The sequence below is a fragment of the Pleurodeles waltl genome, chromosome 2_2 (assembly GCF_031143425.1).
Source record: "Pleurodeles waltl isolate 20211129_DDA chromosome 2_2, aPleWal1.hap1.20221129, whole genome shotgun sequence".
Taxonomy (NCBI): domain Eukaryota; kingdom Metazoa; phylum Chordata; class Amphibia; order Caudata; family Salamandridae; genus Pleurodeles; species Pleurodeles waltl.
In genome coordinates this window covers 902,753,392-902,773,235 of record NC_090439.1, presented here as the reverse complement: position 1 = coordinate 902,773,235, position 19,844 = coordinate 902,753,392, and the positions used below count along the sequence as shown (strand labels likewise).

At 40.3% G+C, this 19,844-nt stretch overlaps 1 protein-coding gene across 1 annotated transcript in view; it reads right to left on the bottom strand.

Moving 5' to 3' along the window:
* The window catches only part of ZFPM2 (zinc finger protein, FOG family member 2), a 578,803-nt gene that overhangs the window by 185,561 nt on the left and 373,398 nt on the right, over positions 1 to 19,844 (bottom strand). Inside the window, exon 5 of the mRNA XM_069220606.1 lies at positions 1,021 to 1,132. Within this exon, the coding sequence (XP_069076707.1) occupies positions 1,021 to 1,132 (112 nt within the window). The remainder of the gene's footprint in view (positions 1 to 1,020; positions 1,133 to 19,844) is intronic.

Below are 19,844 nucleotides of genomic sequence, written 5' to 3'. Positions count from 1 at the left end.
CTCACGTTCATGGCAGCCATGGCACTTTGAATCGGCTCACTTATGTCAACTGTTTTACTTTTCATTTTCAATTTATGTGGCAGCAAAAGTCCAGTTAAGAATTTACAACACTAATAGCTCTAACTTAAGCAAATGCAAGACCCATTCCTTTGCAAATGATTGTTTGAATTTTGAAGGGACTGCACCATATTTTGATGCAAAATGATTTAAAAAATAAAGGTGTTACTAAAGTTAAGCGGTACAGGGCGTCCTATTTACTTACTTTCCTTAATTCTGATCAGCCTTTAAACAAATGCTTGCCTACTTATTGAACATCTTTTTGATGGTAGTTCTGAGTGGAGTACACATTAGCCCAGTGGTGCTGTTCACCATAGGGCTGCATGTAAAGGTCAGGGGGGATGCATGCAGCCCCTGGGCTGTACTTTGAGTATCACTGCTTTAAAGGATACATCCCAGGGGCTGTGTTGTGATCCCTTTCCCTGCCCTGTGTTCGTGCAGAAGGGATCAGTGAATTTTTCTTCACACCTTCAGCCCATACATTAACTCAGAAAATCTCTGAGTTAGTGCATGTTTTACTGACAGAAGAGTTCAGACACATTAAGATGCAATTACTGGGCTGCGTTGCTGAGCTCTGCTCTCCGCACCCATACAGTGCCTTGGATATTTTTATAACTAATGTATGTGCTGAAGACATAAACAAGAAACAAGTCTACCCCCTCTGCACTGGCTCAACGCAGAAAACTGGGTCATGCTAAGGCCCATGATGTTTTAAGCAAACATCAAGAGAAAATAGTATTCAAAACACACAAACTCCTCTGCGCTTCAACGGAACAAGAATGCGTTATCGGTGCTCCAGGATGCCAATAGGTGAGTCAGCTCTGTCGATGTGCGCTAGAAGCTATGTCTTACTTGTGTCCTTCGCTGCTAGGCCGCTCGCCACTTTCCCTACGTCAGATAAGTCAATGCTGCAATTATGTTCCTTGTGAAGGCAGCAGAAGCCACACCCCCGCGTTTGCTTACCTTTGCTGTACACAATGCAGTTGTTTTTGCTGTCTTCCACTCCTTGCCACGTCACGTCCAGCAGCCACTTGGGACCCGCCGTCAAGACCATGGGGACCGACGCCTTTGTCTTCTGCAGAAGGGAGAAAAAGAAATGAGCTCTTGTTAGTTAATATCTCGAATAATTAGAGCACTAAATGCTTTACTTGAAAAGTCATATATCCGCCCCTTAAGCCACCGGCCCGCATGCCTCTCCGCACCTCTTTGTAATGACAGCTCTCTCGGTCTTTAAAGATTTTGCTGCCTTCACTCAGTGGAAAGTGGAGTCATTATCAAGGATTGTTGAGCACATCCTGGATCAGATCTCACAGATTATCCTGATCTCTAGGGCTCGGGATTGTAAAGAGAAAGCAGACGACTTTCAGAGCACAGAGCAGGGTGCTTGGAAGTGAACTTTAGACACATTGTACTTCAGTATCAAAGGGATCTCGCCACTTCCTGAAACAGACAGGAAAGAATGTACAGGGTAGGGATCCATTTCAAAGCCTCAACATTTATATTTTGGTAGCAAAGCTATTGAGAGAGGGCATTGCGATCCCCGTTATGCTGTGTGCTGATGTACAGATGCACCGCTGCCAGAGCGCTGCTACTGTTAATGGCCGATGCGGAAGCCCCGGGAAGACTGAGAAACCCACAGCAGAGGCATTTAAAGAAAGGGGCAGCAAAGCATGACACCTCTCACTCTTCCAACATGGCCACATGCCTTCTTTTCCCTACTGTTAGTTTTATGCTTTTTACACTTAGGATATTGTGCATGTCCTACATTCTGCTCAAATAAAGAAAAATAAGGTTGATTTGCTTGCACGCTTAGTAATATAAACCTACGAGCTTTGGAAAGATGGCATTTACATGCTTTCATGCACTTGTATCTATTGTTAATCGTTATGAAGTATGCTCTGTGCAAGTCGGTTCAGGGATCGGAGGGATGTGTGAGACTGTGCTCATTCATATTGTGTGTATGAGGCCTTTCTGCGGAGAGATGTCATCTGTGCATCCGTGGAAAAGTTGGTATTCGTGCAGGGCATTTTAGTCAGTATTGTCATCAATGCTTCCCTCCTCTCTGGTATTGGATTTTTCATACAAATGTAAAAGTTCAGACCTCATCCACCTTTCAAACAAGGTCTTCCTTGTCAATCTGTAATTCCACTTACATATGATGTGTGGAACCCCACTGACTCTAGTCTTGATCACCTCCTCCCAGATCCCATCAATAAACACTGTAAAGTCCCACCCCACCCCCCCCCCGCCAAGCTTCCCCTCTCTCCATTATCATTTTCAATATCTTGTTCGATATTCTTATGCTGGCCCTCGTAGGGTGATTCAGGAACCACGGCCTCTTCTTTCACACTAATGCAGATAAAGAAACTGAGCTAACTTGTCATGGGACTCTCAGGAAAAATCCTTTTCAGGTAGTGTACCCTAGATCTGCATCTCTATTCGTCCTGCCATATCCCTTCCCTGTCATCTCCAAAAAAGAACTTACGCAGTTTTTCTCTGCACAGAATTTCCAGTTTTGATCCGCCTACTACCAGCTACACATAATTGATCACTCTCTTTAGACGAAGGAGCAGGAACTGCAGTAAACTCAAACAACTCCTCTAAAGTTCTCCTTCCCCTCATACTTCATCTCACTGCTCTTCAATGGATGATGCTTTTGCTCCCACCCATAACCTTTTCCTCCTTCCGCTTTATATTTTTATCACGTCATATTAATGTTTTTTTATACATAACCACCTGATCTCCTTTTATATAGTCAGCAGCCTTTTTGACCTCACCCCTCCTATTCCCATATGGATGCCTACCGCGTTATACTCTGCTCAAATGCTGCTACCTTTCTGGGTCTAGTTTGTGCTACACAAAACCACAAAGAAATAAACTCCAAAATAATCTACAGCCTGGAACTGTTGTGCGAGGTTATGCAAGCTTCGACCCTGGCCACTGTCTAAATTGTGGTTACAGGTGGCGGGCTTTTTTCATTATCAGACCTTGATTCACACTAAGAGAGAATAAGGCAGAAAAGGCCGAAAGTGGTGGCGAGAGAAACGTAAAACAGTGACAGCAGAAATTAGGCATGACAAAGAATCCACAAGATTGACAGCAAGCCAGGTGGTCTAGGATGATGGAAAAATAGAGGCATGAGGAGGAATCAAGACAAGGTATCCTCAGTATTCAGCAACCCACAGCATTGCATAGAATCTATGGCAGATACCTGGAGGTCTTTGGGCACATACACTTATTTGTTTTATAAACTAAGCAGTACCTGTGACCATGTTTCCTCAGCTATGACTAGGTTCCAAGTGCTGCTAGTTCCAGTGTGAGTTCAGTTTACTACTCATATAATGATCACAAGGTTGTATGAGGTAATGGCTAGTAACATATACACACACAGCCACGCCATGGGCAGCTGGACAACACTAACTACTTGAGAATGAAATGCAACCTGGAGGTGAGGGGTCAAGAGCCAATGAGTAGAATTTCTTTCAAGAAACAGACCATTACAGGTTTTTAGGCCAGCTCTTGAGATTATTCATATTAAGTGCTGTCATGAATTACACCCTATTGTAAACAAACAGCCAATCTCTTATATTCAGTGTGCAATAAAACTCATTGGGTCTTAGTAACAAATTTGTTCTCATGAAAGCCTTGCTGTATTTCAGTGTGAGACATAACATAGCATAGCATAGCATAACATAGCATAGTATAACATAACAGAACATGGCATAACATAACATCACATATTGTAAGAACTTGGTTTAATACATTTGAACAATGTGGGTCATTAATAGGCAATAACTCAGCAATTGTCTTTTTGCTGGGAACCATGTTCCCCCTTGTAGCACTAAATTCTTTCAATGTACGTGAACAGATGAGTCAAATGACCGTACAGGGGAAGTGGTGTGATTTAGTAACCCTAGCGAGCGGGTATGCGAAAACAACCACACTTAATACATTAAAATTATTGTCCAGTCCGACAGAAACTCACTACTAAATATCATGCATTAAATTACAAATATACACATTCAGGAAGATGGAAGTACCTTTGGTGACTCTCTCATATCAAGTTACATCTACTGTATCCTGAACTCTTTAACCATAATACCTCCCTCCCCCACCTATACTAGATGCAACATCACAGTACAAGGAGGCTAGAAATAAGGCAGAGTACTGGCTTTCTCAGGAAGTCACCACATTAGTAAACTTAGCCACACATTTAATTCAACATTTCACCACTATTAAAATCAACAGTAGCAATATTCAAAAGCATTTCTTATATTGGAAAACACTGCAATGTCAACATCAATATTTTCAATAAAGCATTGAAATATAAAACTCGTGTCTCTGTGTCTTTCTTTCACTTTTATCAGACTACTATAGTCATAAGTGCCGATTAGACGGAGACCCTGCACTTTGGAGCTCAAGAGCAAAAACTACACGTCCAGAGTGCTTGAAATCAAGGCAAACCTTTCCCTCTGTCAGGGATTCAATCCCTGATCATGGAAGAGGTTGGGATAGTATGTAACCTAGGAGAGGTAGGTTTCGTATTAAAAACACTCTCTGGGGTGGAGGGTGGTGAGCTACTGCACTCTTTGCAGCCCCCATATAATCATTGGTGGTGCCATTGCTGGACAAGGGGCACACAAAGCACAACATGTTAAGGTCCTGCCACATGAGGTTAGGGGACATTTTTCTTTGGAGTGGTGATTATTTGATAAGTGGCTTCTTTGCCATGGGTATCTTTGTCCTGCAGCTTGGCACTACGGCCTATTTGATGCCGGGTGCCCGTGACCCAATGGGCACCTAGATTGTGGGATTTGCTGGGGTCTGCTGGGAAAGCCCAAGGCCCCCAGACCCAATGTAATATTCTGCTTCCGACTAGATACAAATATTTTTAGGGACATTTTATCAATTGCTATGGACTCATTTTTAATGAATATTTGTGGAATACTACTAGTCAAAAGCTACCAACATTTAATCCAAAAAATATAGTGCAATGGTAAATAATATTGACTCACCTGTTCTTCTTTTAGAATGCACACCTCATTCAGGTATTTGAAAACCACAACTTTTTTTTTTTTTTTATAGTTTATATTTGCCTGTACTTAATTTACTATCTCCACTAGACTCCACGGGGATGTATAAATGCAATTTACTGTTTTCCATTAATTATGTAAATTTTCACTCTACAGTCTACTTTATCCCCTCTTCATTAAAGCTGGATTGTTTAAAATCTTCTCAGCATGCAATTGAAATCTATGACAATATCCGATAACCAATTTGACAAATTTGTTCCTAGAAACATGCCTTAAGAAATGGCCTGACTCTGCACTTCTGGAAGTTACTCCTCCTGGTTTTGACATACAGCAGATAGACACCTCCTGGAACAAATGTGGTGAAGGAGTAACTATTTTCTTCACGGATTACTTCCTGTATCTAACTACTTTCAATTTGGTAGTTTACTTATGATATTATAATTTTGCTGATTTCTCCTACCGCTAATTGCTAGGTCAGTTCTTCAGTCCTTCAGGTACTGAACCATAATTTCTTTCTTTCGTAGGGGTGGTTACCAGTTTTTGCATGGAGTAGTCAGACTGATCTAATTAGATCGTTGCTGAATTCTACACACTTCCACTGTAGGTCAACTGATTGAATTCAGAACCAAACCTTCCCTTTATGTTCATGAGGATGTTTTTGCACTTAACTGTGCAGCCAAAAAGCTGAAAGAGCTTAATAACTTAATTTTGTCACTAGTAAGAGCATTGAATATAAAGACAGACCTGCTGTTTACAACACAAGCTTATGATTTAGTTGCAAATACTTTTACTTGTCTAAAGTTTTTTATCCTAATGCAAAAATCTTTAAAGTTTTTAACAAACTTACATATCGTCCCCTGTCAACCTTCTCAATTAGTTTGTGAAATGTTAGCATCTTACTTCACTGTAAAAATTGTAAATATCCAAGAGGGAATTGAAAATGAAATCCCTTTTCTCTATTTAACCTCCTCTATATTTCAGGCATCATCCCCCCCATGGGATGAATTTGTGCGACTGAGTTTGCCCTCTTTGAATGAGTGGATTTGTCAGTGTAAACTGGCATACCGTTAAATCCAATTTCTTTTTGGATTCTTCATGAGTTCAGTGAGTTGAAAGCATAGCTATTTAGACGATCACTACATAATACCCAACTCATGGATAGAACCTGGAAAGATAGTCACACCTTCAATTACAATCTACAGTTTACAGAAAACAGATATGGAACAACCTAACTAGCACACTACTTTCTCTATCCAGGTAGTCCAAGATCCGCTGAACTATGGTTAACCTGAGTATTAAATAGTGATATCAATGGTTTATAACCCATTTAACCCACACTAATACTACTACCATAACACTCCGTGGTCAGCAGCCAACTGTAGCTTAATCCTTTTACAACCATACAGGACATGTCTGCTATGGGTCTTAGTTATCCCTTAATAGCATACCAGCCCATAAACCAGCCATCACAGCTAAACAAGCATGGAGTAACTAAAGAGATCTCTCACATATTGCTGACCATTTGGAGAACTCTAGTCTAGACCGCCACTGCAGGTTCCAACTGGCTAGACACCGTGACCACCTCTTTACATCTCACAATGACATTAAGCTGCTGCTAAAATTCTGTCAAAGAGACTGGTGCCATATACATCAGACCACAGTCTGGATTTTTTCAGTCAGCTTTACAGCTTTATTAAAAATTCCTTTCATCCCATTACGGTAGGTCTTGAGGTCATGCCTTCTCCCACTTTTGCCCCAATCCCTATAGAATTCTCTTTCACTGGATTTGAGGAAAATACCTTCAATTTTCAGTTCAGAAATAAGCTTAAACATATCTATTTCTTCAAAAGGCCTCAACTCATTTTTGAGTTGTTAATACTTTTTTAGCACAATGTTTACAGTGCCTATGATTGTTAGCTCACTTTACAATTTTCCTTTAACATAACATGACATAACACAACGTAAAGTAAAGTAATGGAACATACCATAACATAACATTACATGACATGACATGATATATCTTAACACCAGTAACTACCAGTCATGGTATAACATGCAGAATAGCAGATGCATCATTCGGTGCAACATTTCTTTGGTTTAGACTATATACAAGAAATACTGCAACTTTCTAGGACAACAGCATTTACATGCAAAAATAACAAAAAACATTTATTTATTTAATTAATGAGTTACATATCATTAAATTATTGAAACACGTCATCAGATTGCACAGGTGATAAAAACACATTTCCTCATACCTCATAATTGCACCTGCGTCACCTATAACAAATTAGTCTATCTTAATGCGATATACATATATACATTGAGAGTCACACACTTCACATCTTGCTACAGAAATATGACAGCCAAGTGTCCAGAGGAGTTTTTGAGGATTAGTCGATGAGAAGTAATTGCCTTTCTTCCCACCTGAATAGTCTTGGCACCTCACATCCCACTCCCTTTTTAATCAACAAACCGTATCTAGACATCAGGACAGATATCTAATATGTGGATCCACTCTGTACCTCTACACATTGTCTACCAATGGAAGGACCCAGCCTGAGCCTCTCTGATTGTTACCGTGGTAACTATCTAAAATGGAAATCTGATTAACCCCTTCACTAGTTCTTATCACTCAACTGCACAGCTTTGTGCATCGTCTGGCTGTATGCACATAGTTCTACCATAATAGGCTGTTACTTTTGGTGATTACATAAAATGCACAGCTTTCTGATTACGAAAAACCTATTTCTCACAAGAAGGAAGAACACATTTACTAAAATCGCATTTCCTGATGTTTTTTAATCTCCTGAAAGAGTTTAAAAAAATTGGGAGGAATTTTTTTTTTTTAGTACACTTTCCAACCCCGAATTTGTTTGGCAGTATGTTTGGTATTTTAAGAGGTAGAGTGGCCGAACCTAGGAACAAAAACAGAGCAGCAATGTAATACTTTTTGATTTACTACAATGATCATGTACATTCACTGTTTGTTTAAGGTCAATAAAACAACATTTTTAGTTTACAGTTCTGCTGTATCGTCTGCTATCATTTTTAACAAACGTTCTGAAATAGTGTGCACCAAAGACCTCAGCCATAAAATCCCGTGACAAGATTCACTGGGCTGTAAGCTCTCGGTAGTTGAATTCCTAATATATAGTCCCTTTACAATCTCCCATCGCTGTATAATTCTTGGCTGCTATGAACAACCATATGGAGCAAGGTTACTGTTTATTGCTACTGCTGTAATCATGAAGAACTATGAACATAACAGTTTTATGATAATTCAGCAAGACTTACGCTGTCGCATTGCACAGGCAAACAAATAAGGATTTTGAAGCATTTCTTGCATTTCCAGCGCTTGGTTCACATATCTGAATATTGCTGAAAGTGTTTGCTCTTGTCAAGGGATTGTACCTTTGGCTTTGGCTAATAAACGGGCTTAATGGAGAAGACAGAAGCAGTGGTTGCATTTGAGCCTTTGTTAAGCTTGACTTTTCCTCACCAATTAATTTGCATGATGACGTGGCACTAAAGTGCAAAGAATGACATATTCATATCCAGTGCACATCAAGGATGCCATGGACCCTGGTGCATGCAGGGACAATGGACCGTTTGACTGTTGTAGGGATATTTAAGTACAGAAATGTTCAGGCATCGATGGACCCGTCAGGTCTCTGGGCTTCAGTGCCACTGCACTTGCTGCACCAATGGAAGCTACACCCCTGTTTACATCTGTACCAAGCTCATGTCCACGAATCAAAAAGAAGAGTAGTCAATGCCTGTTCCACCTGCATATTTTCACTTGCCATTCTGCATCTAAGATATGAAATGTTCATATCTTCTCAGTTGGAAGTGTATTGGATTGTTTGCTAGAGGAAGGTGGTCCTGGCGCCAAGGACAGAAATGTGATTTTAAGGTATATGTGGTCTAACATAGAGTTTTTGATGAGCGACACAATGTCTGTGTGTCTGACACACACAAATATTTAAATATACAGATATATAGCATATCACAGGGAACCATCTAATATGGTCCAACCATCCCATCATGGGCATAGTCACATCATGAACCATGAAAATGAAGGTTTTTAAATATCATCAGAAACCTGAGATGGCAATATCAGACCATATAACATTCGTTACCCTCTAAGTATTTTTTATATTACATGCTTGTTTTGTGGTAGCTTGTGGGAAACGTTTTTCTCTTCAACATACATCTAACAATGGCACTGACCCGAATACAAGATTTAAGTTTTTTTTACCTCTCTTTAATAAATTGTTGATTAAACAACAGAAATGGTGGAGGCCAGTGGATTTATAAGATTCCATGGCTGAAGCGCTTACTACATAATTATTGATTTACCACATTTGCCATATAATTTGAAAAAATTGCAGAGTTCACCAAAATGTTGCTTCTGCAATACTTGGTTGGACTATATACTACCAGAGGATGTGCTACTTAATTTGCATTTTTGGCTGAGTACTTTTAGATCATCTTGCCTTCCCTTCCAGAGAGGATCTGGCCTGGCAGTTCAGGCTGGACTGCGGGACTGTTGACATGGAGAGCAGGACAAAAAGACTGATTTTCATGTGGCTGGGTCCAAACTGGAATAGTGTGGCAGCAAAAAAAAGAGGACGGATTTAGGCTCCGATCTGTGACCTGGGATGAATGTTTGACATTGTTCAACATTCTGTCCATCATCTGTTCTTCTTGCATTTGTCACCCTAATGCCCAGATGTGGGACCTGTGCTTGCTATGCCACTGAGTTCAAGCTAGCCTGGTTGATGAGGGCGATCCCTGGAAGCCGGTCTCAGGATGCTTGTTTTCTGGTCCAGGGAGGACCTGGCCTGGCAATTTGGGTTGGACTGTGCTCATGGGGAGCAGGGTAAGATTGATTTGCATATGGCTAGATTCAAACCGGAATGGAATGGTGACCAAGAAAACAATGGATTTAGGCCCAGAGATCTGTGAGTGGGACGAATGTTTGACATAGTTTAGCATTTCCGTCCATCACCTGTTCTTTTTGCTAAAGCTACTTAACGGCACAAGTTTTAGTTTTTTCAAATAAGTATGTCTATAAGTATAACTATAACTGCTGAATTTCTATGGTTTTGTGTGGGTAAAACATGAACCTAACTATAACGTCCCTGTAACCTTTGTTTTTTTTAGTGAATTTCAAAGCTTATTTTAATGTAAAGTAATACATAATTACCATACATTAATAGAACCCCAGCCGCGAACGGGCTTTGGCTGTGCGCAGCGGGGCTGCAGTCCAGGTCCTGTACCAAAATCTCGCCCGGCATGCACCCACCCCCATGCTGCGCACAGCCTTTGACCATGTATAGCGGGAGTTTGGTGTAAAAGTGGCTTATTTTCTTCCCCACTGTTAGATGGAGCCGCAGATCCATCATGGAGTTGCACTATGGGTCACACTGGGCACCATGGTGGATTCACAGATCATCTAAAAAAATAATTTCGGCCAATTTCGGCCCATGAGGGATCCCTCAGGGACCTCTCCGTTTGTCCTATGAGGCCAGGACACCTGTATCCTTACCCCTTATGTGTTTTTACAGGTTATATTGTCCCTCCCTGACCCAAGCGACAAAGAAAATGGAAGCCACAACTTTCCTGTCAGGTTGTGGCATGCCAATCAGGGACTTCCTTTTAACTTGGATCTGTGAATCCCCCGTGGGTGGAACTGTGAAGGATCTGGGTCCCTGGAGGTCTATATTTTGTTTCATTTAATTACTCCAAAACTAATAAACATATTTACACCAAATTACAAAAAGTAGACTTTGTGGACCAAGATCTAGCTTTCTGCCAAACTTGGAGTAAATCCGTTCAGCAGTTCAGGCTGTAGTCGTGTTCAATAAAATGCAAAATCCCCATAGACTTTTCATGGGGAAAAAGCATTTCGGGACATCCACCCTTTTTCTCAGCCCCTGCTTGATGAATCACCCCTCAAACGTTCCACACAGCAGCTAATGTAAGTAGCAAACTAATTTTGAAAATGTCGTGAACATTCGTCGAACGGCACCAAAGTTATTAACAAAAAAAAAAAAAAAACTCTCCTTCTATGGGAAAAGTTGGTCCTAACTATGGCATTACAGCTGTTACACCTTAATTATCCACTAGCAACTCCAAAAACAAAAGGAGATGACGGCATTCAGGTCGATGTGAATGCAGTATTTTAATCACCAGCAGCTTTACAACATTGATGCATTTTGACTGGAAATGCATTAACGTACTTATGTTGCTTGTTTATACATGTACTCATATATATATATATATATATATATATATATATATATATATGTATGTGTGTGTGTGCATATGTGTGTGTGTATATATATATATATATATATATTTATATATATATATGTTTGCATATATATATATATTTATATACTTATACACAAATGTGTGTATATATATATATATATATATATATATATGTGTATACATATATATATATATATATATATATATATATATATATATATATATACATTTTTTTCTTCATTTGGTATGAAGGCATGGTACGAAGCCCTATATTGGCTCTTTTAAAAAAATTATAATAATGATGCAGGGGCAATGTCCCTGATTTCTTCAATGGTGCCTGCAACATTTGTCTTCAAGTCACAGCTAGTCAGTCAGAGGGCCTCATGTCAGCAGAGACATCATTTGATTGGTGGATCCCAAATGGATGGAGAAAAAAGCTCTGCTGTCCAATCAGATATGATTATTTTTACACCTTGGGTCCATAGAAGGTCTACAATCTGGGTTAACTAATCGTGAATGAGAGGTCCAAATAGTTACAATTTCTTAACCTTTTTACCTACCCCAAAATGTGTTAAAATGCTAGTTCCTCAAAGACTATTGAACAGATTTAAACCACACCATGCACAGACTTTCATAGGTACAGTTTTACTTTCATGCTAAACTTGGTGTAATTCTGTTCAGCTTTTTTCTATAGAGGACATAAAGGGCCTGATTACAACTTTGGAGGAGGTGTTAATCCGTCCCAAAAGTGACGGTAAAGTGACGGATATACCACCAGCCGTATTACGAGTTCCATAGGATATAATGGACTCGTAATACGCCTGGTGGTATATCTGTCATTTTACCGTCACTTTTGGGAAGGATTAACACTCCCTCCTTTACAAATATGCACAAAACGTGTGCACCCAAATCAGATCAGATTTAAAAAATAAAAAAATAAAACACAAAAAGCCACGCACGTTCATTAAACGGCAACAGAATAATTAGGGAAAAATGCATTTTCAATAGGAATTTTGACCTAAACAGTCATTATTGCCAGCTTTGTAGGGTATAGAAATATTGAGAATTCTACTGAAAAGTCTTGCGCTGCTTTATTAGGAATCAAGCATAAACTATACTAAGGCACTCACAGAAATCTTTTTGATTCATTTTCTAAAAGAAACTGTATCATGCTACATGCTACATGCTACATGAATCCACCACAGTTTTGTCTTTGTACAATGCATCCACTTAATAAAACGTATTGTAATGTTGTCAGTGGTGCACTTATCTCATGTGCACGTATGTTGTGAAATCTTCTTTTTCACTTGCATAATACGTGCATCGGTGGGACGGGAGTACAAAGTTAGCACAGCGGATACCTAACCATACACGAAGGACAACAAGGAAAAAACCTGGCGTTTAACACACAGACTAAAATCAGCAAGCATTCGCCATCTTAAATACTTAAGCATAACAGAACAGGAGATACTGTAGGAAAATATTGTAGTCAGCTCCGCAGTGATTACCAACTCATGCTCCAAATTCACTATAAAATGAAAATCAATATTTCCACAAGTTCCTGCAACATAAAAGATAACCTTCATTGATTTTTCCAGTCTTAGTCCTGCTGATAAAATCTAATATAAATTTTCAACCACACGGATTTGGATCAGAGCAGGGGTGATAAGTCCTGCACATCTCTTAAGAGGTGGAGAATATTTTTTTAAGTGCACGGTCATACTATTTATATTTTGCCTCCTTCTAGCTAAAGCCTTTTCCCACCAGGTTATCAGGCATCTCTTCTAATTTTTTATGACTGCAAGGCTAAAGCCTGTTCCAGATAATTTGGAAATTTCAGGGGAATAATGATAGGGCTGATGGCGAAGCCCTGGCTGACTTGAGAAAAGAACGAGCCCGTAATAGCCTCCATAGCCGCGCTGATGACATGTGGCCATAGATGAAAGGCCTGCCATCGCTGCAATAAATTAACCAATCACACAAATCCCAAGTCAGGGCTAATCCTTGCTTGATACTCTGATCCTCTGATCAGCTCAAAGAGGTAAAGAAACTGCCTTCTTACACATGGCGCTTTAACCTCGGGATTTCATGTACACACCAGGCTAATGATATGTTGCTGAACATTTCAATAAGATCAACATTTCTTGTAGCTCTGAAGGATCGATGAAGTCTACAAACAATATTGCTTATAGGTTTGTTCTTGCACTTGGGTGTACATACAAAAATCCATGTGTGCATATGTCCATGTTTGTACTTGTGTGCGTAGCACGCTTATGTGGGTGCTTGTGTGTGTGTGTGATGACCCGGCACCGGAGCACAGTGTAATATCGTATTATTCAGTATTCCAAATCAAGAGTACTATACCAGTAAACAACTAAAGTAGAAACTTCATTACAGAAGTCACACCGGAGAATACTATTGTTATGCTGTAGCTAATATTAGTTTATAAACGTTATCATGTGCATTAATCAAGGTGCACCCAGATCTCTGGTCAACAAATGCAGCATTTCATAAACTTTAAGATGAATAAACATTAACACCATGGATGTCAATTCACCAATATTCCAGGGTTGCAGAGACAGCATCACACGCCATTTGACCTTTACTTTCACTCACACTTACACATACACAGTAATTCACACCGACGCATACTGTCTCTTGCCCAAAAGCATGCACGCAACATACATTTAAAGCATTTTTTACTTACCTCAGCTGCCAGGGAGGGTCATATGACAGCTCACTGTACCCCAGTTTTTATTATACTAACAGTGAATATGTATAATTCTTAACAATTAGTGTGATAAAAAATGAACAGAAAACAAGGAAAGTGGAGCCTCAGTCAACGCCCCAAAGGATGAGTTGCCCTTCTGTTCCTGGTACTGTTTTTGTCACCTCAGAGGCGAGGGGCCACAAATGCAGTACCAGAAGTCACAAAGGGCAAGCCAGGGGAGGTAGCTACGACCCCTGGTGGCCGCTATATGATATGATGTCCATGCATAATACCCCATATGTGCTGAGACAGATACACATGAAATAAGTTTTGGCACTAGTAATTAGAAATTGAACAGAGAGAATGTTTAAATGGAAAGGAAGACCTTGTTCCTCTGTTTAAAAAATGTCTTTGTTGCCTATAAGGACAACATACCCTCCCAGTTGTTTGATGAAAACACACACACCACACACTTTGACTATTTACTAATATTACAGAAACAGCTTTATAAGTAGAACGTATATAGTAATCATGCTCTAGTTCTGCCGATCCCGAGAGAAGCAAAATAGTGTTGTACTTATGGTTCTGCACTTGAACTTTGAATTGCATTTCACCCCACTGACGAGGCACAGAAATGGATCTGCCAACAATGTACATATTACTCTAAATAAGTTCTTGAAAGGAAGAATGAGTGCCTGCCATGTGTCGTCTATGAGCAGCACTTTGGCATTGTGCATGAGATTAGAATTCTGCTCCTTACATGATTGTGTCACTGTACCTTGTGATAAGATGCTTAGCTCTAAAGCTAATTTAGGGAAGTGAGGAAATGCAGTGTGGTATATATGAGACATGTATGGTTCGGGTGGCTACATCATAGGACATATAATGTCACTGTGAACATATAGCAGTACTTATGGATGAAATGAACACAAGGGAGAGCTGTGCTTGAAGGCGTACCTACCATTCTTAAGGTCATTTGTTTCAGTTTTGGATGGATGAGGTTTTGAACTCACTGTTATTACAGGCTCCTGTTAAATGCAATTTGTAATTCCCATTCATTTTGGGAACATCATGGGATGAACATTCCTGAATTCCAGGTAGTTTTAGATACATCATAATATTGCTAGGAGAGGATCGCTTGCTCCTGGATGGATATAAAAGTTCCACAATTCTTGTTTAGAGGGATAGTCAGCCGGGTTGCTGGTCTAGAACAGAGGGTCTTCCTCTGGCATTTTCACTGCAGCTTTAAATGGATGAGCAATTAGCCCTTGCCTTAGCTGCTCCAATGGGTAATGGAGCTCATCTTGAAATCTGTGCATTAGGCAATAGGAAGTTAGTGGACTGAGTTGAGGGGAGAGACTGCGTCATGTAGAAGGACATGTAGATATGTCTTGCTACTATATTGTGGATTTTTTACAGTTCTCACAGCAGAAATAGCAGGACCCTTAGGTAGAGACATTTAAGTAGGAAAGACAGAATAGGGGAGATAACAGTTTGAATCCTCTCCCCAAACGTAGGTGTGGGGAGACTGGCCACCAGGTTTGGATTGCATGATGTATATGGTGCTCAGCTCATGTAGAAGAGCAGAAGAAGGCTGGAATCCTTGATCATTCCCACCCAGGTTTAAACTTGAGTAAACATTGTTTAGGAAGAAAGAGTTAAAGGGATCACGTCATCTCAGACAGGAAACTCTTTTTTTCTTTATACTTTAGTATGCTTATATTGCTTAGGTAAACGTATCCCAGTGCAAGTTGTGTAGTTGTAGGATGTTAGGTCAAAGGACTTGAGAAGATGCAGAAGTGGGGGGTAGAACATTAAGAGCAGTGGTTAGATGATCGAGCCCTGAGGTACATCACTTTTGATGCTGAAAGAGCTTATGTGAATTGGGGAGCAAGATGATGCTCAAATGGTCAGCAAAGTAGGAGGAGATGTCATCAAGGATGTGTGTGGAAGGGAAGTGTGCTGTGTGGAATGCTGTGAACAGGTCCAGTAGAAGAAGTTAACTATTCCTGTCCACCGCGGTCTTCAGGTTATTGAGAATGGAAATCAAAATGTATTTAGTGCCTGTCATATAATAAAACTCATTGTATCAGCCTGGTAGTAGGTTTTCATCCAAGAAATTACAGATCTGAGCAAAAGCAGCTGTTTGGATCAGTTTCTTGCAAATGGGTCTGTGTTCGGCCATGGTTAATAGAGCTAAATTATCCTTCTTTATAGAAGATTGTACATAGATATGATGAAGGCTCAGTGACATGGTGCCTGGTAAAAGGGAATTGGTAAAATTGACTATAGCTGGTGCGGTGGAAATCATGGACAGTAGCTTATTTCTTAAAAGCTTGATGCACGCAGCATCTGCTGGTGGAGTTGCTTGAAGGAGGCCAGGGGCTCGTGTCTGTCATTTGGTGTAGTTTTTTACATCTCTGTGTCAATGGTATGGGTGGCATCCAATTTGTTCCTAAGGTGTCATTTCAGAACTTTTTGTAGTAGCATATTAATCCTCATTGTGACGTGTGCAAGTTAGGTGCAAATTGCACATCAGATTACTACTAAGCCATGCTCAAGCCGTATTTAAAAGGTGCACTGTTTGTAGTGTGCAGTCTGTACCTAGGGTACGGCACTCATTGTACTTTGTTTATAACTAGAGACTTACTATCACCAATAGATTGCTCTTTTATGTTGCTACCTGTAGGTTACCTTAAAACAGAAATTCTTTTGCCTCCGATGAATTTGCTACAAATATTTGCATACGTCTGTTATGCCTCTTTGTAGACTCCTTTACTATAGCCGTAGCCGGCCATTAAAGGCGCGCTCCAAGGGCCTTTAAAAAGGGAGTGGGCCTTTAATTGCTGGTAGAGCCCACTATGCCAGGCTCTAAGGCTATTAGAACATTCTGCCTCTAGAGGGCATAATGGTCTAATAAATAAAACAAAGTCCTCACGGAGCCCGAGGGAATTAAAATCTCCTCGGGCTTCGTGAGCCTTTTGTTCACAGCTGTTGCTGTGAATAAAAACAACATTGGAATTTTGACGCTCGGGCTTTTACCAGCCAGTAAAAGCCCGGAGCACTCCATTGTCTGCAATGGAGCTCCCAACATTCCAATGTTGTAATATAGCCTTAGAACCCGCCGTAGCAGGCTCTACCGGCCATTAAAGGCCCACTCCCGTGTTGCAAGGGCCTTTAACAATGGAGAGGGCCTTTAATGGCCGGTAGAGTCCGCTACGGCGGGTTCTAAGGCTTTTAGAACATTCTGCCACTCGGGGGAAGAATGTTCTATTTAATTAAACAAATTCCTCACGGAGCCCGAGGGGTTTAAAATCCTCTCGGGCTCCGTGAGGCTTTGTTCACAGCTCCGGCTGTGAACAAGGAGAACTTTGGAATTTTGGCTCCGGGCTTTTACCTGCCAATTAAAGCCAGGAGCACACCATTGTCTGCAATGGAGATCCGAACATTCCAATGTTCTAATAATGGCTAAGGATTAAATACCTAGATGTTTTTCTTTGTGGTAAGCTCTCTGTCAACTTTTATTTTTTTCCTATTAATGAATGCGTTGTTCACAAATCAAAAAAGATCACACTATACTAAATATGGTTTTAACATCACTCTAAAGTGGAAATATACTTCTTGAACCCTTATCATGGCATCACTTTTAATTTCAGCATCAAGGTGCAGTTTGCCATTCTGATGGATGCCGTCCAGAATGTTGTCCACTTCTACACTGGGACCCTTCTCAGTGCCACCTTAGGTCACTGGGTGACTCACACGTTTTCATGAGTCATTACCATTTTTGTTTGTATATGGAACCAAAGTCATGGATTTGTGCATCTATGAAGCAAACAATACTCAATTTCTCAGTAAAATTACGACATCTAGACAGAGACATATCGAGCTGAAGACCAGACACTTCAACAGAATGTTGAGGGAAATCAGGCCATCACTCGCTATTAGACACAACAATCATGAGCATATTTTATTTAATTATAACCACTATCTGTACTGGAGAGTAGAACATTTCCATTTTCATCTCAAATGTACGGAAACAAAGTGCCTGAAGATTTTGATGCTGGAATATGTCAATAAAAGACTGTCCCCTCATCTCTGTGACTGCTGGTTCTTCAAGGTCAGGCATGTGCATGGGCTACTTGAACCCTGGAGAAATGAGTGGCTGATGCTGAAAACTCACGTTCATCTATTAGCTTCTACGTTTAGAAATGATGGGCTGTGTAGCAAAGTCTTTTTGGAAAGTGAAAGTAACTTATTAGCTACGATTTAGTTTCTCAATGTTTCTTAAATGGTCTCTTCGCAATCTACATCTTTAGTACTTCTAATTAAACGATGTTCATCTTTGAAGAGCCTCCTTTCAAATGACCCTACCTGAGGGACTTTTTCCTTCTGTGAGACAGCCCAGGAGTAAGGAGGCAAAAGTCTCACGGGAATTAATTAATAAGAGCACTACAGGAAACACAATGCTCTGCCAAGAAAAACTTTCTATTAAAAGGAAGAGCTACAAAGGGCAAGAGGTGCTGGAGAGTACAGACAAGGGCGTGTAGTACTGCAGATTATTTAATTAGCTACTTGGACGTTGGGAAATGCACCTCTTCCTACCCTTTTTATAACATGTGATCTTTAAAAGTGAAAATGCGCTTTCCACCTTCATCTACATAAACACTTATAACATTTATAGCCTGATCCGATTTTTTGGTTTAAGTGTTGCCAAATCGTCAGAAATTGTATTAAAATCAGTGTCAATCAGTGTAAGTCATTACTTTCAAAGAATGTCAGCAAAAAAGTGATTTAAGAACGTTGTATGACATTGTATAATAATAATTGGATGTAAATATTAGAAAATGAATGGCAGAATAAAATTTGCTCTTCTTAGAACTGGAGCTGAATGGCAACTCTGGGAAACATTTCTAATATTTTAAAATCACATATCACGACTTGACTGAGTCCGATTTTAAAACGATTTAGAGACATCAAACTTACTGGTTTTATAAGCATTTTGGCGTGGAGTAATTCCTGCTGACAATGGTAAGTGTAATAATTTGGGAGGAATAGGAATTGATAACATAATTCCCAACGTTACAGTAAAGACTCGGGTATTGGTCGCTGCAAGAAAACTGCTAGATTCAAAACTTCCTTCCAGAGACTGCAGACAAAGTCACACTGTAAAGGGACCAAGACAGTAAAGGCAACCTAAAGATGAGAGTCCTGGACACGTGCCTACAGTCCTTTCTATGTCTTATGGAACTGATCCTCTCTCAACTAGATTACGGTTACACTCTTTTTCTGGGCGCTCCCAAAACAGTCATTAGTAAGTTACAAGTTGCACCTATCCTGTTACAAAGACCAAAACGCACCTCAGTGAGGCAAGGGTTAGTGACCTTTACTGGTTACCAGTTTCCCAGAGAATCACATTTAAAGTTCTGTGTGTTGCCTGTAGAGCACTCTGAGGACAGGGACATCTCATTGCCCGTCAGTTCATATCTTTATTCACCCCAAAGAGGGCTCCCCGCTCTCCCAATCATTACAGGGCTGTTGTCCCTTGTATCCGAAGATCCAGAAGGGGGGGGGCACAACATTTAGATTAATTTCCCCTACACTCTGAGCCGCCTTGCCTTTGGCCTTGCAGTCAACAGGCAATGAGTTTACTTTCCGGAAACTACTCAAAACATGGGTATTCGATAATTAACCCCCATACAGCAGAATTGAGTTATTGCGCCTTTTCCAGGGCTTGGATGCCTACGGGTCATCATGCATGCTAC